The sequence below is a fragment of the Danio rerio genome, chromosome 13, assembly GCF_049306965.1.
Source record: "Danio rerio strain Tuebingen ecotype United States chromosome 13, GRCz12tu, whole genome shotgun sequence".
NCBI lineage: Eukaryota > Metazoa > Chordata > Actinopteri > Cypriniformes > Danionidae > Danio > Danio rerio.
In genome coordinates this window covers 30,787,591-30,814,715 of record NC_133188.1, presented here as the reverse complement: position 1 = coordinate 30,814,715, position 27,125 = coordinate 30,787,591, and the positions used below count along the sequence as shown (strand labels likewise).

At 35.2% G+C, this 27,125-nt stretch overlaps 1 protein-coding gene across 17 annotated transcripts in view; it reads left to right on the top strand.

The window, feature by feature from the left end:
* The window catches only part of kcnq5a (potassium voltage-gated channel, KQT-like subfamily, member 5a), a 251,683-nt gene that overhangs the window by 36,711 nt on the left and 187,847 nt on the right, over positions 1-27,125 (top strand). For 2 of the 17 annotated variants that reach the window (XM_073920930.1, XM_073920929.1), the window contains exon 1: positions 25,109-25,369. The exons of 14 other annotated variants lie outside the window; for them this stretch is intronic. Coding sequence is in view for 1 of the 3 variants with exons in the window: in XM_073920925.1 (XP_073777026.1) it covers positions 25,344-25,369 (26 nt within the window). In the remaining 2 variants the exon portion in view is untranslated. Of the gene's footprint in view, positions 1-25,028; positions 25,370-27,125 lie in introns of those variants that run through there. One more of the 17 variants, XM_073920925.1, reaches the window with a different exon arrangement.

Below are 27,125 nucleotides of genomic sequence, written 5' to 3'. Positions count from 1 at the left end.
TGTCATGACTCATAGACCAGCATGTGCAAACATAAATTACTGTCTATGCTTTGTTGCTGAAAAATGTTTTTTCCTGTGCCGTGACTGTTTGCACAGGACCACCGTTGCGAAAGACACTGTGGTGTTAATTGGGATGGCAGATGGAAGGATTCACAGGGCGACCCATTTATTGTGTGACCCTCTGATTTCTCTGAACCTTTACTAACGATGAAGAAGTATTAGCTTAACGAAACTAAGCTGTTTTAATGCTTTTTTCTACAATTCATCAGAAAATGTTGAAATTTATAGTCCAGTATTTATAATATTGCTTATTCACAAATGCACTATTTAAATGGATTTATATTCCTAAATTTAAACTTGAATACTATTATGATTGGATTTATAGATTTATTTGGATATACAGTATGTAATTTTTGCTGCGAGAGGGCATATTCATAGATAGAACTAGATAGATGCATATTCACAACAAACAAAAGCTTGAAGATGCTGGGACTGAGTTTGGAGTCCTGGGAGACCATTGAAACAATTACTGATGAGAAAGGAGCGTGACATGGCACGAAAACAGCTGAGCTTTTATTATGCCACAGTCATATGCTTTCATTTTTTTCAGTTGTGATCATGTGAGGATGAAGCCGCTCTGTTTTATCGTACTTAATACATTTTAAGGTTCTGTTATAATGCTGCTCTGTGCAGTCTATCTGTGCACAGCTTATTAAAGTGTCTTTGGTGTTTCCCTGTTTTCTATTAAACAAAGCTGGAAGCGACCATGACGACACAGGACACGGTTCATGTCACCATTAAAAATGCTTATTTCTCTGGACTTTTTTTTTTCTGAACATTGGAACCAATGTAAGTACATATGTCAGCAAATATTAGTGCTGGGCAAAGATTAATTAAGACTAATTGCATCCAAAATCACAACCAAAAAAGTATTTTTTAGCAGTGTGTGTGTGTGTTTGTGTGTGTGTGTGTGTGTGTGTGTGCACTGTGTATATTTATTATGTATATATAAATTTACATATGCATCTTTATATTTGATAAAATGTTTATTTATATTTAAATATTATATATATATAACAAAAATTATATATAACACAAATTATATATACATTTAAATATTTACAAGTTTTGTATAATCATGTTTTTCTGTATGTATGTGTATTACAGATATTAAATATACTTATTACACACACATCTCATGTCAAAACAAACTTTTTTGGATGCGATTAATCATGATTAATTTTTGCCCCGCACTACAAAACATATAGGGCCCTATCATGCTAAGGCACAAGACGTGCTTGGCGAAATCTGTTGTTATTTTCACACCAGCGCAACCCTAATTTTCACATTTTGCGCACCGTTGTTTAAATAACAAACCATTTCCACCACTTTGTGGACTCATGGGTGTCGGTTTAAAAAGGAGGTGTGTTAAGGCGCAATGTTGGTGCCTTGCTAAAATACACTGCACCGTTGACCAACTAAAACCTGGTCTAAAGTCCAGTGCAGAGCTTGTTAGTCATGGGCCAATGCAGGTCTAAAACACTTACTTATTGCTTAATGCACACAGAATGTACAGCAATACACAAATATCTTTACATATGAAAAAAATGGAAAGAATTAAAATGTTACAAAAAAATATTATTTTCTACATAAATATTAAAACAGCTGCCTCCATGCCTCATCTTGGGGGGCTTTTTCAGTTTATTCATGACAATTTGCATTCGTATAAGGTTATTATTTTTAGCAGTAATATTTATAATATGCATATTTATATTTGTTTTAATAAAAAGAACTTTAGATTTGTATGCGTCACTATATGGGGCATAAAAATAGGATGTGTGTTTGGAAATAACTCATTTATTAATTATTCATTTATTAATTTGCTGGAAATTAGAACTGAATTTAGAAAAAGTTTTGAAACCAACATTTTTGCTTAATAAACAAAATTAAATGTGTAGGCTAATGGATGTCTTCATTGGAGTGCATACAACACCGTTTCCTTATTCCACGAAAGTAAAAGAGTAAAGAGTAAAAGTAAAGTGAAAGTAAAGAGGCTGTATGGAAGGGGCTTAGTCTTTATTATTGCGTTGCAGATGGTCTGTTCAACTGTTTTCTCGCTAGTGAAGTATTCAGTTTTTAAACTTAAAAAGTCCGTCATGCAAATGGCAAATGTGCCAAGGTGCAACACAACTCTTTTAAAGGAAATATGAGATTAGACTCTGATTGGTTTAATGCATGCTCTAAACACACCCTTAACTCATTAGAAGAATAACCACAACCCTGTTAGACCATGCACCAGGGCGCAGAGCATATTTTTCTGTTCTTAAAATAGCAAAAGTGGATTCAAACACACCCTGCAACGCCATACAATTTAGACTTTAGACTAGATCATTAAAATAGAGCCCACAATATATTTAATCATATCATACATAGTGCTATTAATTGTGAAATTTTACTTTACCTTATTTTGGTGTTCAGATTAGTTTTGGTGTCATCAAACTCATTAAAACTTATTAAACTTTTTAAAAACAATAGTAATTTAATAATACATAAATGTGTTCTTTTTTGTAAATAATCAAAATGAATGTTTATTTTCAAACTGTTTATTGATTGGACAGTTCTTTTCAATACTCTTCAGCTGTAAACATGTAAATGCAATCACTTTAATTGGACATCGATTGGCTTTGCCATGCCTGTTTGCGACAGCCAGACCACCTTTGCGAAAATCTCTGTGGTGTTAATTGGTATGGCAGATGGAAGGATTCACGGGGCGGCCCGTTTATTGTGTGAACCTCTGATTTCTTAGTCTGTTATCTCTCTCCAATAGCAGCCTCTGAACCTTTACTAACACATGAAGAAGTATTACCTTAACATAACTCTGCTGAAGCGCATTAAGACCTGTTGCATCAGTACACAGAACAGTGTTACTGTAGTCTTTCAAAATATTTTCTGAGATCAAAGTCAAAGCGCTAGTGCTGTATTTGCTCTGGCAGAGATGTTTTGCAAGTCAAAGGATTCTTGCGATGTTCGCTACACTTGTTATGACACTTAACTGGAGTTTTATATGAATGATTATTTTTACAGCTCCGTAGGGCTCTTCAATAAGCTGTGAAGCTGAAAATGTAGGGCTAAGGAGGGTGAGTGTTTTGCGGGACATTCTATAAGTCTCTGAAGAATAAACAACTGAATAGATGTTTATTTCTAAAGCAGCTCGATGGTTTGGTTTGGGATTTTTTTAGGCACCTGCTGTGTCCAACTTGACCCCTAGGGTTTGTATGATTAGCAGTAGTGCAAACAAACTCAAACTGTTTGTGATATGTTACTGTAATATTTTTATGCGTACACATGCTTGGCTTAAGTATTGCCACATTATCACAAAATGTTTATACACTTATTTATATTTATGTGATTGACTGAGTTGCAATTTGCACCAGAACTAGATGCCTTGGCTTTAAGCGTCTTATACTTTATATTATACTTATATCCTCTCTCTCTCTCTCTCTGTAGTCTTTATCCCCTGTTGACATTGGCATTTGTAAACCAAACGGGTGGCAATAGCTTCTGCCGCAGACTGGGAGAGCCACATCAAGCTGACATTTTGATTACGAATAGTAGAGTGCATTTGAAATATATTAGTGTTTTCCTAACTGACATGTTGTTGTTTTCCTTCTTTGACAGTATAAGTGAAAGTTGATTCGCATGTTTTGACCTATAGTAACAGAACAACGTCAAAACTTCTCTCCCTTGGGATGCTTTGAAATGTGGCGGCTCCCCAATTTGTAACTGTTTTTTTTAATTTAATACAATAGGCAGAAATGGCTTAATATATGCTAAACGTACTAATTTAGGCTCATCATGTAATAATTATATCATTATCGATTAAAAGACTTGTCATTTATGCATGTAATATATTTAAAATATCATTCAGAAATTTGAAATCTGTTCAACTTTAAAAATACACATACATCTTGAAGAAAATGATCCAGGTTTTCAACAAAAGTATAAAGCAGCACAACTACTTTAAGCATTGATAATGTTTATTCATTCATTTTCCTTTGGCTAAGTCCCTTTATTCATCAGGGGTCACTACAGCCGAATGAACCACCAAGCATTGATAATATACATAAACTTTTCTTTCAAAATAACCATATTAGAATGATTTTTAAATGATTTTGTGACACTAATCACTAGTGAAAGTACAGCTTTGTCACAGAATTAAATGATCAGTACAGTTTATTGATACAGTATATCATTAAGATTTTACTAAATTTCAGTTTTTATTCTGTTTCAGATGAAGTAATTGTAGCCTTGTTGTGCATAAGTAGCTAGCACAGTACAGCTGAATGTCATAGGTAAAGTTTATTTATAAACAAATTTCGAGAGGATCACGTGCTTATGATTGTTCACAGCTGTTTCAACTTTAGCTAATAACTAATTATCCTATCAGACGATCCTTAACTCACTACAAATAACCAGACTTCTCTCATCTCAATATCTTTATCTTGAAGACTCCCCTCTCGTCCAGCAACAGGAGGGAGCCCAGGGCTCGAGGATCTTATAAGCTCAGGGCTCTCTCCTGGAACACCACGCCAAACAAGCTTTATTATCAATCATCAGTTAAGAGTGAACTCTTGAAAGATGGTAAATGGACTCAAGGTCAGTGTTGTATGATTGACTTGCAAAGTTTTTTTTTATATTACGGTTTTTCCAGTGTTGATAATGTTAAATAACCATAATTGCTCATTAAACAACTTAAGCTCACCGCATTTTTGAAAAATGCTGTATAAATGGGCATGGTAAAGAGGAGTGAGGAAAGAGGAGACAGTCATCAATGCTGTCAAATGTTCAACACAGGCTCATTCTGAAAATGGAGCCCTATATACTTCTCTGGAGATCGGGAATTATGCCAGAGCCAGAGCCACGTATGGCTGCATTTTGTCTTACAAATGAACGCTACTGTGCGAAATGACGCCGTTCCTTTTCTCGCTAACCAGCTGACTGCTTACCTGCATGTGGATGACTTTTCTGCTGTTACCAGATTGTCTGGTAGCTCAACACGATACAGCGACTTGAGATGTAGAGCGGAATTGCCCGCAACAATAAGATTCAAGTCTCCCTCGAGAGAAATTTTTAGATCTCTAAAATAATACACAGCGGCCTATGGTGGATTAGCGAAAACAGAAACTGAAATAACGTAGCTCCTGGGACGTATTTTGCTTTCTCTAGAAATGTATATAGGGATACGTAATCAGAATGAGTAGTGGTTGCAAATGTTTGATCACAATTAATTGCACTCCAATTTTTAAACCACTGGAAGTTCTGACTTAAATGTTTTAATTCAAATGTAATTAAAAGCTGAGAAAAATTTGTTTCCCCACAATGATAACTTTTGTACATTGTCTGACTATCTTTTGGGTGAAGTCTGTGTCACTTCTGGTCTAAAAAAATTGCTGGTTGAATAAAAGTGATATATATATATATATATATATATATATATATATATATATATATATATATATATATATATATATATATATATATATATATATATATATATATATATATATATATATATATGTATGTATGTATATATATTTAACCATTATTGACAAATTCTGATAAGAATTATACATTTTTAATTATTTGTTTATTTATCTATCAATCATTACAGTTTTTTTTCCTTTAAGACAGATTTTAAAATATAGCTCTCTTTCCCAGAGCAGATGTGTTGTCTAGAGGATCATGGAAAGTTCAAATCTTGAAACACATCAACCATCAACAGGTTGTTCAATTTTTTACTAAAATGCAATCCGAGATGTGCCACGAGGGAAGATGTTATAAGTTAGCAGCGAAAAGAAAATATAATATACCCTCCAAAGGGTCTTGTATCTCATTTTAAGGCCTTGTAAATGATCCACAGGGTTCAATTAGAGTGTTAGTGATACAGTATGTCACATATTCAGATTACTTTGATACATGATCAGTCCCTTGAGATTCACATCACAAATTGTTGAAAGATGTGGCCTTGTGATAAATCTTCCGGAAGTTAAACACTTCAAATGGGTCTTAACTGGTAATCCAGAGGTTTTATCCTTTAGAGCTAGCCAATAAATTGAATTAGTAACTGAAAAACTGATAAAAGATCACAGCTAACCAGTGGCTTTTCTCTCTCGTCTTTTTTAATCTCTCAAACCTCCCGTTCTCCCCCCTCAGTATGTTCCTGCAATTTTTTTTTCCCATCTTCATGTTTGTGGGTGTTTCTGGTCCATATGTGGTGTTTTCTAGCCAGCATATATTACTCTGCCATCTGGATTAGAGATACAAGCCTGTTAAACCTTCTTCTGAACACACCCTCATTTAGACTCTATCAGCTAACAAGCTTTCACAATTAGTCATGTCATTACAGAACTTGTGAACCCGACACTGGAGTGCTTTTTTATTATTATTTGTTTATTTTACAGGTTTTTGTGACAAAATTGTTTTTGTTCCCATTTTTAATAGTTTATTTAAAAATAAAATCCCACCTTGTTCTCACCTAGAACATTGTGTTTGTCTAGATATGTTTTTAAGCCAGGGATGTTTCGTCTTCTTAATAATGGAACATTCAAAAATCACCTTAATTTTTTTATATGACAATTTTGACATGTTTTATCATTCATGGTCCTATAAAAGCATTTGTCACTCATCATCACTCATCTCCTGAAAATCTTGTTTTGAGAGCAGCAAATCTGAAAGTCATAAAACCACCCTTTTTGTGGAGTGGCACATGGTACTTTGTCAAACTGTTTGGTTAGGTTATCTTGTAGCCATTGTTGGAATGTAAACCAACACTATTGTGAATGAGTGTGTATGGGTGTTTACTTGTACTGGGTTGCGGCTGGAAGGACATCCACTATGTAAAATAAATGCCAGAATAGTTGACTGTTCATTCCACTATGGTGATCTCTGAAATAGAGATAAAGCTGAAGGAAAATTAACGAATGAATGAATGAATGAATCTTATCATATTACATCTGATAGGATGATGTCAGATTTGAATCGATTTGAAGTTAAATTGGTGGTTGATTCATGTTAGTTTGTAGTGGTATTTGTTTCTTTTGTGTACAGTTTATTTGTGCAGACCAATTGCTTTTTTTCATGCTTTTTTCCCTGAGGTGAAATTCATAAGAAATCATAAATGCAGATTTTTTTAATGGTCTCATTTGTACAGTAAATTAAGCAAATGGTCTTTTTGATGGTCAGACTTAAAAAAATGAATCATTGTTGTTGTTTTTTTTGTTTTTTTTCAAAAGAAAATTTGTACTGAATTGCAACCTCATAAAATAGTAAAAAAAAAATATTGAGTTCAAATTGGTTAGTCATTCTAGGATACAAGTGTTTAAAAGAGATATTTACAGCGTTATACAGCGTCTCTCCACATGCTAGCTTTCGTGTTATAGTGTAGATCACAGATTTGTTGCCTCTCTTTTGTGGCGTTTCGTCTTCGTAAAATGTTTTATCATGCTCTGTTTTGTAGGATTCGAACAATGACAAATGTATGCTTGACAGCATTAAAGAAATTAAGTCAGAAGTGTTTTTTTTTTTTTCTCCATCTTGAAGTAATTGTTGGATTTTGTGAGTGGCGGCCAGGCCATAAAGCTGCAATGCTTTTATCCCCTTTAGTCTGGCAGTGAGAGGAAAACTGTGTCGTGTTCTCATTCTCTCTTTCCATTATAAATCACTTCTTTTATTTTTATAATTAAGAAAAGGGCACATGCTAATAGTATAAAGTAAACAGAAAGCGCCACATTGCCTTTAGCGCAGCTGTCTTCTAATCCTCTCTATAATTGAAATTCAATTACAAAATGAGATCAAAACCTCCCCTGTTGAAAGCAGGCCTCTGCACTTTGTCTTGTCACCATTAACAGTTCCTTTCACACTCTCAGAAGAAGTGAATCTGAGCCACAGGCCTGGTGATAGCATCATCCTGCTCCATTGCTAACATTCTGTGGCGTCTGGAGCACATGCTTCGTGTAGTTCAGGTTTGCGTGCATCTCTGCGCAGAATATGTTGTCATGTTCTGCCGGAACAAAAGACAGCTGATGTCTAGACACATTAAAGCATTTTTCTTGCTGGGATTCTATACACAGAAAACCCTCATTAACATCTCATAATGGCCCTTAGCGATGAAAGGCCGCATCTTTTGTTTTCACTCTTGGTGTGCTGTACTAGCCTAATAATTAATATCCAGCATCTCAGGGATTATTATCTCCACTATGTTGTGTATATATATTTAGTTTTAGTAATAAGTTATTGTGCTAACTGGAGCAAATTTTTTGTGATTTAAGAGTTCTTTTTCTCAGTATAATGTAATTGATATAAAGAGGCATTTTCCACTACTGTTTAGTGTAGTTTAAGTAAAATTGACGTCATTAAATCAGTTCTTTTTGGAGTATGATTTTGTACCTATTGTACCTATTTATTTATTTATTTATTTATTTTTCTTCTGATTTTCAGATCAAAACACTCGACTGGTTTGTTTAGATTTTAGTAACTATAACTTTGACTTTTTATTCTGATTGTGGTTTCATTTTATTTGTAACACTGTAAGCTATGACATTAACTTGCTTTTTATTACAAAGACAGCGTTTTCCCACGTAAGTAACGAAACGTAATAAACTATGTAAACAAAAGGTCTCCGGAAAAAATGGTGACAAACTAAGAACTCTTCATGGTTCGACACTATAGTGTCAGTGGACTAAATGTATTCAATGGGATGTTGTTCTGTGGACTCTTAACTTTTAAAATAAACCGTGATGTACTGTAATAAATGCGTGTGTCGTTATTACAATGATATTCACTCCGTCTATAAGCATTTTCTGTTCAACGCAATTTTAGCAAATACATTGTTTTTTTTAAGCTTCTAATTGAAAAACAATTAGCTACAATGGCTGCTTAAGGGCTGTAGCTTTATATTGAGGTATAGTTTGTCAAGATTAGTGGTTTTCTTTTTGATGTAATCTATTCATAAACAGTAAATGTGGAAAAAAAAAGTGCCTACATGCGTCCATGTCCTGATGCTGGTTAAGTTTGAATAGTCTGGAACAGGAGTGTCCAAACTTGATCCTGGAGGGTGGTGTCCTGGAGAGTTTAGCTCCAACCCTAACCAAACACACCTAAACCAGGCAACCAGGCTCTTACTAGGTATCCTAGAAACTTTCTGACAGGTGTGTTGAAGCAAGTTCGAGCTAAACTCAGCAGGACACTGGCCCTCCAGAACCGAGTTTGGACACCCCTGGTCTGGAACCTACTTGCATTGCTGAGCTTCTTCACTGGCATACTTTATCTAGGCCTTTTCGGTTGGCACAACAGTTCCAGATTGTCTCGATTAAAATCAGAAGGAGACTTTTCTGTTACAGCCCGTCTGTGGAATGATTTGCTTTAATATATCAGGCCATGCTCTTTCCTCAGTGCTTTTAAATCTCATTTAAAAAAATCATCTTCTGCCTCTTGCCATTGATTGTATTTAATTTTGTTTGGGTTACATATACAAGTAGATATTTTGTATGTTGGTTGTTTTGTAAAGCACTTTGGTCAACATCTGTTGTTTTTAAATGTGCTATTGAAATAGAGCAAGCAAACAAAAAAAAACAAACATATGTGATTCCCATATCCAAAATTGTTTGGGGTGTTTGGTAAGATTCAACAAACATGTCATTTTGTTTGTTTGTTTTTTATCTTTAGATTCAGGATTTGTCGACACAAAATATTTTCAAAACTGTTTTTCCCCCATGTATTTTGGCTTATCGTCCAAACGAAGATGGGGACTGTAAGCAAAACTTTCTGAATACTTTGGCCAGGGTCATTTGGCCTCATGAAGTGAGCGTGCACACTGAGTTCTCCTTTCTGATCGGTCAACATGGCTTTATTTTAAGGGTTTTTTGCCACCTGTTGATTTGGCATTCCTTTAGACAGTGCTGCACACTTTCATTCATTCATTAATTTTCGACTTAATTTTCGACTTCCCTTAATTAATCTGGGGTCACCACAGCGGAATGAACCGCTAACTTATCCAGAAAGTTTTACACAGTGTATGCCCTTCCAGCTGCAACCCATCACTGGGTAACATCCATACAAACTCATCCACACAGAAAAACTACAAACAATTTAGCTTACCCAATTCACCTACTGTATACCACATGTCTTTGGACTTGTGGGGGAAACCGGATCACCCGGATGAAACTAATACTGACACAGGGAGAACATGCACCACCATACAACTCCACACAGAAATGGCAACTGACCCAGCCAGGGCTCGAACCAGCGACCTTCTTGCTATCGTGCTACCCACTCCTTGCAGTCGTGCTTCCCACTTTCACCGTGTTGTACCTTTTCTACTTTCCTTAAAAAAATCTCCATATTTCTACATAAAAAATTGCAAAAACACACCCTTGATGTACCTATGTACATATGGACATGGCCTCAATCTTAAAATGACAATGTGAATACTAAGTGATCCAGGACTAAATGCATCTTTTTTTACTTTTTTTTTTTTTTTAGCAAAAAAACAAAGAAACTAAGAGAACTGAACTACAAGTGTGAAACACCCCAAGCCTAAAAGCATAGTTCACCCACAAATGAGAATTCTGTCTTCATTTGCTCGCCCTCTTATTGCTTTTTTTGTTTCTTTACTTTCTACTTTAGAAATCAATGACTCCTGGTTCCAACTTTCTTTAGATTATCTTCCTTTGTGTAACAGAAGTGAGAAATTCATAAAAGTTTAAAACTACCTGAGGGTAGGTACCTAATGAGGAAATGTTAGTTTTTTGGGTGAACAATCTCTAAAAGTGTGATTTGGGACTGGATTTTTACAACTAATTTTATCCAAGTGTGTTCTGAATAATACACTAACCCATGCTGCTAAATCTCATTTTTGATCTGTGAAAGGACACTTCCTTTTGGGCCTAATTAGGCTTGCTTGGACTTGCTCTACATTCAAGCATTTGATTTCAAGGCCAGTGTTTTTTTTTTTCTGTCAAGGATGAGGATCTTAGTGCCCTATGGCCACTTTCCTATACAGGTCCTGTACATGCTACATTTTTGTCCTTGAACGAAGCCATGGACATCTTTGCTGTCATGGTTGTCTTGGAAACAGGATATTAAAGTCTGTAGATGAGTAATAAAGCAGTTCCCCATCACCATGAATACATGCCAGCACCCTCACGCTTATTTGATGTAATGAAATGACTTTGACTAGAAACAGATTTTTCCGTTTGTATCACACTCAGTGCATGCTTTAATCCTCCCACTTTTCAGTGCAGTGAAAACAGCACAACATCAGTCGACAACAAGGATCCTTCAATGTACATGCTGATAATATAATCAGATAGGCTGTAATACAGTAGCTGCGATACGCCGTACTGTATATAGACTCAGATCACACCTGTTGACTAGAGAACACACATCAATGGGTGTGCCATGGAAACTGAGCCCATTACATTTATTCAGATCGAAGCCAAAAGTGCAGAGGGATCTTTTTAACCCTTTCGTTTTAAATACTTTTTTGTGACATTACTTAGAATCCATTGTGTCCTTAAGTTTCCTTTGCGATGCATCAAGTTTATCGTGTGACCCACCAGCCCCAATTATATATGTACTGTATATGTCACACTGTTTATAGTTTCATTTTGCCCTTTTAATATTGACAAATGTTCTAATTATATATTTTTATATATTTTATATATAATTTCTGATGCTCCAATTCTCAAATATGTGATAGAACAAATATTTTGTCTTTTAAACTGCTTAATAATGATCATATTATTTGATATATGATGGTTAATGGACATTGCTGTTGTTGCTAAAAGGGATACAGCTGTGATCGGAAGTTAACAAGAAATATTTATATTATTATTATGCATTTATTGTATTTTATTAGGTTGATGGGATACTCGTTTCAATATAGCATAATTTAATAAAATTGTATTTTATTAGATTATGGTGTATTGATGTGAGTATTCTTAGCAGTATCCAAATTTAGACGTTATCCTCTCCTGCAGCATGGTGAAGTCTAGATGGGATACAGCTGAGTATAATCAAATCAATATTGCTTAATTTTTGTAAAACTGTATAACCTTTTTTTTTCGCGCTCTGAACGTTCTAATCACACCAGTGATCACAACTAAGGAAAGAAACTCTTCAAAAAAAGGTTTAAAACACATTGATGAGGGCCAATAAATGACCAGGTTAACTTTAGTTTTGGGCCAACTATCCCTTTGAGAGGTGTTGGGTATTGTGAGCTGATTACAAAGAACCTTTTTAAATCAAATCATTATTTAACTCCTGCTTGCTAATATTGATTTGAAGTCCGATGTCAGTCTGTGAATAGACTTTTTCAGATGGTCCATTTTAATGGATCAGTACACAAAACAATTTTCAGTTCCTTAACACCACTGGGTAATGACGTAACCTACGTTCTAACAAAGAACAGGTTATGTCATGCTCAAATATTTTAATAAAACCAAATGTTAATGTTACTTTTATTTTTTCTTAAGTTATTTGATCACTGGCAAGGGTAAAACACTGATTTGACAAAACCCATTTTGCTGTTGGTCAGCATCTCACAGAGCATTGTGAATTGGCCTAGTTGTATAATGTGTGTAGAGAGTAATTAGTATAATGTAATTCTTTTAACACATTTTCATACAATCTTCTTCTGCCTGACTAATGGTTAGGGTTGAGCCATCCTGTTTTCCATCCTGAGGCATCCAGGTCTTTCGCTAGCTCACAAACGCACGGATCTCAGGAACAATCAAAAACACGTAATTATTTACACAATAACACACTCAACAGGAACCGGAAACATCAAAACGCAGGCAGGACAAGGAGTTGTGACAATACAATACTGGACAAAGAATGACATGAACCCAGGGGTATAAATACACAAGGTAATTAAACTGAATACATACAGGGGCCCGACAACCAAAAAACATTAACAAACGGCGGGAAAACAGAACAAAGGAAACACATGAAGTAAACAGAAGCACATGGAACAAACACATGGCACAACAACTAAATGAACACAACACAGACAATCCAGACTCATGACAATTGTATTATAGTTGGATATCTGTTAAATCTACCAACATTTAAATGGCTATATTTTAAAATACTCTTACATTGTTTGATTGATTGTTTGTGTGTAGGATCTTCCTCTTTGTCATGTAAATATATAAACAATTAACTTTGAGCGTCTGTCATCTGACAAACTTTAGCCTTCTTATTGGGGGTTTTCATGTTTAATCAGTTTTAATATTAATGCGCCTTTGCCTAGGACATAATGTTCATGTTGAAAAGCGTTCAGTCCCCCGGGTGCCTCATTTGCAGGTCATGTGGGTCCTCTGGCATCTAGTGTGATGCTGCCATTCATGCATGTCACATCTGCGCTTCTGGATCAATAACTGACACGCTCTCGGGTTTGTCCCTCGTTGCTCTTGTGCCCGTAATCTCCATGTAGCAACAGCCAGCAATTTCTGTGGTGGGTTTCGCCCACCAGCTCATAACTTGCATAACTTGGGGGTTTTGGGGTGTGTGCCAATGTATCACTGCGTAAACTGTGTCGGCCCTGTAAAGTAGCTGTGCTAAATTGTTGTCACAATACGTTTTGAAAGAGACCATAATTTGAATGAGACTGAGGCGGTGTAAATGTTAATAGGTGTGTTTATTAAATCAACATTTAAAGGGATAGTTCACCCAAAAATGAAAATTCTAACTGATTTGATTTTCTTTTATCTGTTGAACACAAACTAAGTTCTTTTGAAAAATGTTGGAAACCTGTAACTATTGACTTCTAGTTTTTCCTACTATGTTAGTCAAATGATTCATGTTTCAAACATTCTGCAAAATGTCTTCTTTGCTGTTCAACAGAAGAAACAAACTCACAAATGTTTGGAACCACTTGAGGGTGGCTAAATAGTTAGTAACAGTTCATTTTTGGGTGAACCATCTTTTTAAATTTGTTGTATCTTACAATTTATACTCAACACAATATAGGTCATCTCATATCCTGATAGCAATATATATCTCAATATAACGGCATTTCTGTAAATGTAATCAATTAATAATTTATAGACTACCTGACAAAAGTCTTGTCCTCGATCCCAGTTGTAAGAGCAACAAATAATTACTTGACTTTTAGTTGATCATTTGGATATCAGAAGGTAGATTTTAATTATGAGTCATCTGTTAAACTGGATTCCAGTCATGACGAATACTGCAAGACCTATTAGAACCTGCATGGACCCAAGATTCTCACAGAAATCAAGTCAATTTTGGTCAAGGAAAAATTATGGTTTGGAATTCCATTCAGTTTATGGGGGCGTGTGAAAGATCTGCAGTGGTGCTGCCCATTACATTACAATCCACAGGAGAGGGCAAATTCTGCAGCAGTATAGCGCTCCTTCTCAAACGTCAACCTCCACATCAAAGTTTGTGAATTCAAAGAAGGTCAAGGTGCTCCAGGATTGGCCAACCCAGTCACCAGAAGTAAATATTATTGAGAATGACTGGGGTAAGATGAAGAAGGAGGCATTGAAGATGAATCTAAAGAATCTTGATGAACTCTGGGAGTCCTGCAAGAACTCTTTATTTGCCATTCAGATGACTTTTATTAATTAGTTATTTGAGTCATTGCAGAGATGTATGGATGCAATCGTCCAAGCTCATGGGAGTCATACACAATAGTAATTCTTTTCCCACTCCTCCATGATGTTATATTCTATACTGTACATTATCTGTTAAGTGACAAGACTTTTGTCTAAGCAAAGTCAGACCTTACCATCCTATTTAAATAATTAAAAATCAAGACATGATAATATTTGATTTGGGTAAAATAAGTGTAATCTTGAAGTATTTGCCCTTCATATAAGCTACGTCTGATACCAAGTGATCAACTAGAAGTTATTTATTAATTATTATCATTTATTGTTCCTAAAACTTGGATAAGACTTTTGTCAGGTGGTGTATATTGACCACATGCACTGAAAGTACATGCACTGAAGTGTGTTCCTTTGTTTGTGATCATATTTCACACCTTTTTTTTCGAATGTCAGGTGAAATGTTTAATTAAAAATGTAGAAAAATAAAATACACATTATTATAATATGAAACATTTTTTAAAAAGTTAAATAATTACTGGTCCAACAAACACATAAAAAATTTGACTAAATAATATGCAATATGTTAACTGTGCTTTGACTGCAGACTTTCTCACAATGTTATTTATGTTTCTGTCTGCATCCCTGTAATGGCATGTAATATTGCGCTTATGAATTATGAAAAAGCATAAACAATGTATTTTGTGACAAAATTTATGAACAAAACAGCATAATATGAAACAATATACTCTTTATTTTTCCATATGATATATATCGTCATATTGCACAGCCCTAATTAATACAGGTGAGGATGAGGAAATATCTTTATTTTTTATGTTCATTGCTTGCTTGTTTTCTTATTTGAACTAATTGCATATGAAATAAATTCAAAAGCATTTAGTTCACTTACTGTACTGTATATCTCATTTATCTGCGATGACAAATTAGGTGGTGTATCTTTCCCAACTGTCTCCCAGCATCATAATAACTGGTGTCAGACTTGCTTTTATACAGTAATGCACACCAAACATGGACGAGATGTCCTTCTGATTCCTTATATCTCAGCTGCTCTCACAGTGTATTATTAGCCTTCACAATTTGTATGTCATTGCTCTTAAGTTTCAGTATTATTCAAGTAAATCAGTGCAGTCATATTATTTTCATTTCAGCCCTGTCTGATTCGCATCTGACTTTAGTTTTATTTGTATTGTATACATTGGCAATCCAACAAAGCTTGAAAGCAAAGTCAATAAACTAATTATAAATGAAAACTCTTTCCCTCTACAATGATTTCTGTGTGAAAATGTCCTGTGTTGTGTGTGTGGCTAATCTACTGACTGTCAGCGTAGAGTGGAAACATTTAATCGTTGTTTCCTTACACTGAGTGGCTTGAGATAATACTAATGGCACAAAATCATGTGCGTTAATGGTTATTAGGATGTTTGCAGTGCATAATTTGTTGCGCCGCACAATTTTGGATGTAAAAATATCCAGATTTGTGTTTTGTGTGGGATGGATTCAGTAACCTGTGACCAGCCCAATGGAAAGCAGGCGCACTCGTTCTGCTGTGGTTTTCTAAAAAGCTCTGAAGTGCTGCACTGCTCGGTGTTTGGAGCGGCCGCCCGCTCTCTGCTTTTATTTGAAAACTCTGCAAAATGGTTTATTTATTCCTGCAGCTCTGCATCTGTGCGAATTCGTTGCTAAAAAGATAAGTGTACTCTGTGTAAGGCTTAACGCTGACAGTTTGCAAGCACTGTTTTGGTTCTTTATCTAAGCATTTCTTATGAAATTTTGCCTGATGTTACATTTATGAAATCTCATTGTTAGGTTAATCTAGCCCAGGGGTTCCCAAACTTCCCTGAAATAACAATGCCAGTGATTCGCCACCCCCACTATCCACAGAGATGGTAATAAATATACAAGTATTGCTCGCAACAGCACATACACACCTGTAGAACTACATGAACATGAGCATATTAACAGCACAAAAACATGCAACATACTGAGAACCATATTCATGTTTTTGAAATTATTTATTTATTTCATTCATTCATTTTCCTTTGGCTTAGTTTAACTGATATATCAGGGGTCACCACAGTGGAATGAACCGCCAACCAGTCCAGCATGTGTTTTACACAGGGGATGCCCTACCAGCCACAACCCAGTATTGGGAAAGTATTTTGTTCATTTGTTTAATTTCATCATAAAGCTCACCTTATGATGGGTAAGGGAAGGAGCGAGCTGTCTGGTGCAGTCATAACAACCTGGAGCTCAACACGCTCAAAACAGTGGAGATGATGGTAGACTTCAGGAGAAACCCTCCTGCTCTCCCCCCACTTTGCATCATGGACAGCACTGTGGCAGCAGTGGAGTCATTCAGATTCCTGGGCACCACCATCTCTCAGGACCTGATGTGGGACACCCACATTGACTCCATTGTCAAAAGCTCAACAGAAGCTGTACTTCCTTCATCAGCTGAAAAAGTTCAACCTTCCAAAGGAGCTGCTGAAGTAGTTCTACACTTCCATCATTCAATCAGTCCTCTGCACTTCAATTACTGTCTGGTTTAGCTCAGTATACCAAATCTGACCTCCGAAGTCGAATCGTCCAGACTGCTGAGCGATTCACTGTTACAATCCTCCCTGGTCTCCTAAACCTGTACTTATCCAGAGCGAGCAGAAGGGTCATCCTCTGCATTCAATAGGGACCTGTATTTAATGTTAATGTACATGGGAGTCGAAAAGGTGTCGGAAATTTTAACATGGTGCCATAAAATTCTTGTGCTGCAAATTTCACTATTGCTGTGTCGTTAAACTAACATAAACACCCAAGGGGTCACAGTCCAATGGAAAAAATAAATAAAAAATCAAAATGCTGATGGCTTTTTACACTTAAAAAATTATGTTTGCTGTTTGTTCTGACTTCTTATATACAGTAAGTTGAGATAAATCAGCACAATTCTTGAGTTTTTTTGGGGACCACTTAATTGTTTTATTTTTATCCCACCTAAATTTGTAAAAACTAATAATAAACTTAATACCTTTATGTTGTCCCAACTAGGCATGGGCCGGTATAGTTTTCTTATGCTATTATAACCTTGGATTAAAATATCATGGTTACTGCTCCAAAATAAGTTATTTTTAAATGTCTGGGTAAAAAAGCAACATTTAAAAAATGTTGTACAGGTACCAGTAGCTTTTGATGTAGAGGTTAGTTTTCTGCTGGAGATACTGCTGCCCTAAAAACCTAAATAAAATAGTTGTGAAAAACATGTTGAAGAAAACAAAACTTACATGCATCTTAGGAACGGCGTAACAGAAAACTTTGACTGTTTTAAAACCTTGACTTTTCCAAATCACGGTAAACCTTGAAACCGGTTATCGTCCCATGCCTAGTCCCAGCACAAATCGATTGTGTGGAACCCAGCATATTTTACAGTGTATTTTAAAAATGTAATTATTTTAACTATTATTTTTATCTTTGGTTAGTTATGGATCACATCTGGTCACTCTAATATAAACAAAAAAATTAATAAAAATTTAATTTAATGTATTAGCTTTTTTATTTGTAAATCATATAACCCCCCTCATTGTTGCGCAAGCCTCCTATTTGAGAACCATTCTTTTTTTCTTTTCTTTTTTAGCATCTATGGTTCCTTGATGAACTTTTAATGCGCCCATGTAGAAAAAATTAAGTTTGTAACATTTAAAGATAAATCATGTAAAATGGTATCAGTAAATACAAACACCATTGCGTAATACTTTATTCTCATTTTGCTTTTCTCTACACCAGTCAAGCCAGGTTGAGCTTTATTGTCATTCCGCTGGACATACACTGGAACGAAATGTCATGTCTCACAGGACTATGGTGCTGCAAAAATAAACATAATTATAAATATGAAAACAACACTGGATGTAAGAGCTATTTTAAACTTATACATAACTGACATACTGTATGTAGCTAACATACCATTGGCATACCGACTATATCTAGACCATACTCACTATCCATATACAGTACTATACGTTCTTAAATTATACACATAATCTAAGAAGTATTTTTACATGGGACATAACAATGTTGACCAAGTTATTGTGCAAAAGAAGTATTTTAAGGTTTATGATACATTCACAGGTGATCTTATAATTTTTCCCTACTCTTACAAACATCTAACAAGTGCAAATCTTGCAGGGTGGGAGTTTTTATGTGATTGTCTCCATTGTCTTTCAATAATGTTAAAAGCAATCTGAAGAAAAGAATGATCTGGCCAGATCCAATTGCAGTTTCTGTTGTGTTTTAATGATTGGCCATTTAAACTAGTTGACAGGGCTTGTAAAGACTAAATCTGATTGAAAATTGTGCATGGATGTATGCCAGTTATTCAATGACGCATTGAAGATGTAAAATGTTTGTTGTGCCGTTCCACAATTTTTCCAGTGTTCCACAAGTGTTGTAGGACAATGTTATTTCAGACTTTTATGCACAGATGGCATGTTTTGTTTGCAGAATGGGCATTTTTGCATCTTTATAAATCTAGGCAGCACTGGGTGAAGCTTTATTTGTCCAGCATTTCCAGAATTAGCAGTCATGTAAACAACGTCCATGTAAATATAGCGTGTATTATGTAGTCGAGCTAGACGTTATTCGCAGTATGTATCCAACCTACGCTTAAATGTTGTTTTTGCTTCAAACATGTATGGCTGAAAAAACGTAATATTACCACTTCCCATTTTGTAATGTTTTCTGCTCCAGCTGACTGAATGAAAGTGAAGCACATCCTTGTGTGTCTGAGAGGTAGCAGGGACTAATTAGCACCAATTAGCATATTTGTGAATTCACAATTACTTAATAAGGGAAGGCTGTGAAATTCAATTCAAGGCCCTTTAACACAAGAAATAATTTATTTCAAATAATTATTTTTACAATAAGGATTTTATTAATTTGTTACATTTGTTTTTTCAAACATGAGTTAAGATTATGTTGCATGACATGAACAACTATTTCTGCACAGTGGGTTATTTCTATTTAAAAATAAAACAGAGTTGAAGTCAGAATTATTAGCCCCCCTGTTTATTTTCCTTCCACAATTTCTGTTTAACGGAGAGAAGATTTTTTTTTCAACACATTTGTAAACATAATAGTTTTAATTACTCATTTCTAATAACTGATTTACTTTATCTTTGCCATGATGACGATGATGTTAAAAAATATTTCACTAGATATTTTTCAAGACACTTCTATACCGCTTAAAGTGACATTTAAAGGCGTAACTAGGTTAATTAGGTTAACTAGGCTAACTAGGCAGGATAGGGTAATTAGGCAAGTTATTGTGTAAGGATAGTTTGTTCTGTAGACTTTTTTTTTTAAATAGCCTAAAGGTGCTAATAATTTTGTCCATAAAACATCAAATGGGGATAATACTATATATAGACTTCAACTATGTGTGTGTGTGTGTGTGTGTGTGTGTGTGTGTGTGTGTGTGTGTGTGTGTGTGTGTGTGTGTGTGTGTGTGTGTGTGTGTGTGTGTGTGTCCGGTGTGCGTGTGACCGGTGTGCGTGTGTGTATGTATGTGTGTATGTATGTGTGTGTATATATATATATATATATATAGTTAATTGGGTTAATAATACTGACCTTAAAAAAAAACAAAAAAAACATTGCTCTGTTATTTTGTCAAATTTAAACGAAAAATAAGGGGGGGGGGGGGGTCAAAAAGGGACTGATAGTAGTGACTTCAACAGTAGTGACTTCAGTGATTTTAATTTATTTTTTATTTTATTTTTTTAGAGCTGTTTACCGAATGATTTTTGGGGAAACCAAACTTTTTCTTATGAAGGGCCAAAATCCAATCTTGATTGTGAACTGTGGGCCAAAAGTAAATATAGCAAACTGTATTACATTAAAGTTGATAATTTCATAATTTATCTGACAATATTTAAAAAATAAGTGGGGTCACGGTGGCACAGTAGCACGGTAGCACGATTGCCTCACAGCAGGAAGGTGGCTGGTTCGAGCCCCGGCTGGGTCAGTTGGCATTTCTGTGTGGTGTTTGCATGTTTTTCCCGTGTTCACAAGGGTTTCCACCGGGTGCTTCCCCCACAGTTTCCCCACAGTCTAAAGACATGTGCTGTAGTCGAATTGGGTAAGCTAAATTGTTCGTAGTGTATGTATGTGAATAAGTGTGTATGGGTGTTTTCCAGTTATGGGTTGCAGCTGTAAGGGCATGCGAAATGTAAAACATATGCTGGATAAGTTGGCGGTTCATTCCGCTGTGGCGACCCCTCATGAATAAACGTCGAAAAGAAAATAAATTAATGAAATACGTTAAAAATAAATGAAAAAAAGACTTCAAATGTATTTACTAATGCATTATAATTTTATGAAAATGTATATTATTTTAACTGACTTATTACATTAAAAACATTTAAAAACCCACTTTTTAAACAGGAGATCAATGCCATTTAATGGAGTTCAGTGCCGAATACACTAGTTACGCTGAACCTGCCTTTGCCTTGATTTGCACGCTGATGTCTTCTGCTTTGTTCTCTATTTGTTAAGTGACAGTTATGTACATTTTTTTTTAAACTCGTATTCATTTACAACATTTAATTTCAGTTAGCTTTTTTTGTAGCTCAACAATAAAACCAACAAACAATAGGTTACATTCAAATATAAATGAGAATTTCAAAGGCAGTCCCCCAACCTTCTCAATTCTTTTTCCTCTGGCGGGCTAAATTAAAAAATACATAGGGTCAACTTTGGCCTGCGGGGCCTAGTTTGGGCATCTCTGTTCTATAGCATCACTGCGGAAACTTTATTTTAAAACCTCTATTTTTAAGAGTGTGTTATTCATAACCATAGTCGGCTTCTTTCAGATGAGGTGTTATTTTTCAACGGACCATTGTGATAATCTTATTATCAATCTGATATCTTGTTGCCAAGTCTTGCTCCTTGGGGCAGATCTGGATTTAATTAGAGCGGTAACTGTATTTCCCCAGCACGAGTTAATTGTTGTACTTAATCACTCCAAAGCTTATAAAATGCTGAGCTACAGGGAACTTGCAGTTTCTGAACAGAGACCCCACAGTGGTGCTGAGCAGCGACAAATTCACAGAGATGATTAATAACCTGATATGAAGCATGTATTCATTATTTCAGCATCCCGATGCTTTACACTGCAAAAAAAATATATTTTTCTTAGTCATTATCTTATGCGGTTTTGCTGCTCAAACAAATGAATCTTGCATGGATATTTTTACTGGATAACGAGAACAAAAAAACTCATGAACTTAATGATTTTTTTTTTTGTGTGTGGTGGAAATTAAATATAGATGAAATATTTTCTTATGCCCTTCCCTGCTGAGTCTTGTAAACAAAAAGCTATTATAATGAAGACATTTGTTACAGTTCGTCTGTGATTTATAACTTGATATTATACATTTGAGGTTTGACTATATTGAAATGAGATGTCTGAGTTGTCTTTGTGTTTAATGTGTAATGCATGCTGGGATGAACTCTAAAAACTCAAATGGCAGCATAAAGCCCTGTAGACGTTTGCAATGGCTGTTTGATGGAGTGTGTGACTCTGTAAATGTTTCACATGACATTTTAGTGGCTGAGACTGTCTGAGAGTGCAGGTAATTTTTATATAGCTGTGTGTGAGTGTGCACGCATATAATTAGCTTTGTAATAATTGTACATGAAGCACTATTGCCCTTTATTTTCAGCCTCACTTCCGCAGTACCTGGTGTTGCTGTTAACACATCGCTCACACATGAAATGGCAGCATTGTTGTTATAACTGTTGTCTGTGATTGTGGACTGAGGATTGAGTGTAAAAAAATGTCTGTTGTCTAATATATCTAAGTCTATTTATTCATTCATTTTCTTTTCAGCTTAGTCCCTTTCAATTTAATTACATTTTTTATTTAATTTTTATTTAATTTTTAAAAATATTATTTTAAATATGATTTTAAATACTATTATAAATACTATTTTAAAAAATAGTTTAATATAAATAAATAAATAAATAATTAAATAAATACAAAATCCTTTTAAAAATAAATAAATACAAAACACTTGCATACTATCTAAAACAGTATTTATTTTTAATTAATTTGATTTATTTTTTAATAAAATAGTATTTATAGTAGTATTAAAAATAATATTATTTTAAATACTGTTATAAAACAATTTGGTTAAACTTACAAACTCAAGTTCACCGGCTGCTTTGCAAATGTGAGTCAACTCAACTTAAGTTTTTTGTTTCAACTTAAGATGTTGAGTTTTAGTTAAATATGTTGTGAAACTCAACATCTTAAGTGAAACGTTTTACAGTGTACCAATTTTTATTGCCTACACTGCAAAAAAAATCTGTAAATTGACAATTTCTTATGCATTAATTTAACTCAATTTTAACAATTTCTGATTCATGCTTTTGATTATTTTGCTTTTTACTTGCATTGTGAGATCCTGATCTTCTCACCAACAACTTTTGATGTTGAGAAGTTTGAAAAAGGGGTTTTATTGACGTTTTTTTAATAGTTTGATATGATATATTTTCTTGTTTCCTGTTGTAAATAACAATACAAAAACCTGGTAATAAACTGACAACTTTTTTTGTTGCTTTACAAAAATAATTATTTCTATATTATTTATTATGCAATATATTGTTTCAAACTGCTAACAATTTAGTAAAAGCCACTTTGTTAAACTGCAGAATAAAAATTCCAACAATAAAAGTAGTAAAAATCTAAATATTTATTTATAAACCATAATGCAATTCACAACCGCAAATAAACAGAAAAAAACTGTAAACCACGAATTATGGAACCTGTTTATTAACAGATATTTTTTGCAGTGTAGTTATACTTTTTTACTCTCCCTGTAGATTATTTACTAGCATTTAAAGTCACTTTTGTACATTGAATTTCATATTTCATGCAGAATCCAACGTCACATATTTTTTTATCTTTAGTTAAATGAACATTTTTAAAGCATTTTGTATGTTCATTTACAGCTTAGTCACAGTCTTTGTGTTACTCTACACAAGTTGTGCAACTATACTATGGTTTCCACAGTTGGAAATGCAGTAAGACATTTATGCCTGTCACCATTTGACATGTCAATTGCATTTTAAGTTGCATATTTAAAGGTGCAGTAGGTGATTGTCTTCAGAAACATTTTTTTGTTGTGCTGGTTGAAAGTCTCTTCACAGTCCAATAGTAATGATTACAGTAAATGATCTAAATGTGTTTATATGTATTTTTATATTCTGGGTAAAGCATAAAACTAAAACATGTTTATCCAATTAAATAGAGTCGAACCGTCATCTCCCTTAATTCCGATAGGCAACAATGGTTTGCTTTTAGTTAGTCAGTTATTTAACAACAGAGGTTTTTTAATGAATTACTTTGAATTTATTTCCGCGTATAACATACCAGTAAGTCCAAAAAATTTCGCCATTGTTATGGGAGCTATAACATCAGGAATTACTATGCTCTTTAAAAGTAGCATTCATCTCACTCCTAAAAAAGTGTCCCTTTCTGATCCGACAGAAACATTTGTGGGTAAAATTTGTTTTTCAAACAAAAAAGATAGAAATTACAAAATTAGATCTCTTTTTATTGAAAAAGTTGCTACATTGTCCCCTGTAATCTCTTATTGGAATAATATCTATAGAGATTTGATATGGGAAAACATATGGTCTTTGCAACAAAAATATTTTCTCACCAACAAAGTCAAAGAGGTGTCTTTTAAATTGATCAACAAATGTTATCCTATAAAACAATTTTTGAAAAAGTTTAATTCTAATATTGATGTAAAATGTTCATTTTGTCAATTTCATACTGAAACTGTTTTTCATTTATTTTGGGAGTGTAATTATGCTGTACAATTTTGGAAACATATTGGATTATTTATTAATGATAATATACAACAAGATGTTTCTGTTACTTTTAAAGAAATTATTTTTGGTTATTATGAATCTGCCCCTACTAAGAGAAATGCTTGTTTTGTTATAAATTTAATTTATTTTCTTTGTAAATTCCATATCCACAAATGCAAATTTACTAATACTAAACCATATTTTCCTGTGTTTTTGCAAGAATTTAGTCATTATATACAATTAATTTCATTATCTAAAAATAAGAAAGCAAACAGAACTATTTCATTTTGTAATGACATTAATTTATGTACTGTTCTTGATTCTTAAATGTCTTACCCTCAAGTTTATATCATGTTCTTTATTCTTTTTTTCTGTCTTTCTCTCTCGTATCTCTTTTTCATTGACAATGTAATTCATATTCTGCATTGTAAACAAATATTGCTACAAACTTGTCAACTGTTTTTTTTGCAAAAAAAAAAAATAAATTCCGATAGGCAGGTCAGACTGTTTGTCAGCAAATGTAGATTTTGACTATGTAGATTTTGTTCACGCAGATCCGCCATTAGCACGTGCCCGTCTGCATCACAAACGCATGCGCTCCGAGCGAGCTGCTGGCCGTTCGCAGATGCCGAGTCGGAGCCGGAGGCGCCGAAGGACAGCCGAGCTCGGGCCGATTACTGTAAAGCCAGGCGCGGGTATAATTCGCCCTTAAAGCGGCCGCGCGGTCACGAGACGGACCGGGAGAAATCAAAAGCTGAATTGAAACTTTTAAAAACCTGAATCAATATTGAAGATACTTTAGCACGCTGGAGGAAGGACGACACCATGGCTGAAGTATTACTGTCAGACAGGTAATGTTCTGTTTTGAAACTATTTTATGTTATTGTGTTTTGTTATGATGGACTTATATGCACAGACGTGTTGTTCAGCCACTGAAATCTCCCGGTGAAAGATTGATGTGATTATTTTCAGTTTCATAAGGTTCTTTGACAGCATCTATAATGTAGATTTATATTTAGTTTAACAACAAAACACCAGTAAAAAAAAAAGCTATTCCGCCTAACCTGCATTATTGAGCTAAAGTTGCTTTTATATTCATATTGGGTCATTTTTGAACAATGACAGCCTTCCTATACTGTTTACCATGCTACATTGAATATTCGCTCTGAAATAGCATGTAAGTGTGGCAAAGTATTTCATGTAATTCCTGCACGGCGCTGGCACTTACTAACTGGCGAATGACATGAACTAGTGGGTTGTCTGTCGGCGGTGCGCGCGCTCGCGATTTCAGGGGGTGTGGCTTTGAATCACAGTCCCTCCCCGCCGTACAAAGATAATATGCTAAGCCAGGGGTCTCAAACTCAATTTACCTGGGGGCCGCAGGAGGCAAAGTCTGGGTGAGGCTGGGCTGCATAAGGGATTTTACTAAAAAAAGTCCTCAAATGTCATTATTAACAGTTTTAATTATTTCTTCTGAACATGAAGTGTCCTGAACATTAATAGAACATTGAGTGAAGATTATGAACAGTTCTTCTGAACATGGCATCTTTTGCCTACTCCTTGCTGCCAGAGACTTGACAGCGCTTCATCTCACAAATCTGAACCACATTTGGCTTTAGAGCGGAAGCAGTTGAGACCCTCAGTATGGCTTGAAGATGATCATCATTAAGTCTAGACCTGTACTTTGACTTATTGAAGTTCAAGGTGGAGAATAACTTCTTACACAGAAAAAAGTGCGGGAACTCACTCAAAACTTCCATTCCCTCACCTAAAAAAAAGGCGTATATATGTATAAATAAAACACCCCCACCCCACTCCAGTCACATCAGTCTGTACCAGTCTGTATCTACCTATAATATATATAAGACGCAGGCTGTAGCTAGGTAGGTGGCAGGCTGCAGATAGGTAGCTTAGTGGAAGGCAGGGGCGGGAACAGCTTACCTTGGTTCTGGCCGGCGCGAGTTCCCTCCTAACACTTCCCGCCCGTCACAGCGTCTAACAAAGGGGCGGGGTGCGTGGTGACGTCACCGGCATCCCCGCTCCTTTGTTTACATGGCGGGCGGGGAATGCCAGTGACCGCTGTGTACGGATAGAATCAGCGGAGCGGGGAGCGCTCTCTCTCCCCGCTCCGCTGATTCTGTCAGTGTACAGCGGTTGTCGCGGGCCACAAACTTTTGCACTGAGGGCCGCAAATGGCCCGCGGGCCGCGAGTTTGAGACCCCTGTGCTAAGCGGTTAGCATTTTGGCAGATCACCTACTGCACCTTTAAGCACTCATGTGTTAGACTGCTGTTCAAGAAATAAGTTATTAATAATCTGCCTATCGATGTCAGGGTTTTATAATAAGCTACAAGTCATTCAAATAAATGTTGAAGTAATTCAATCATCAGCAAAGCAGATCACAGCACAGTTGTATTTTACTGAATGCATCTACTTTCTAATTTACTCTACTAATTTGGAGAAGCAGTAGTTTATACAGTAAGTCAACACTGTTTAAGTGTATTTGAAAGAACCCTTGCCAGCGAGAGGCTCAAAGCTAAAGATGGCAGCTCGTTTGATGGTGTGAGTGTGTGTTTTTAATAGGATGGGGTGTGACGTGAGATATTGT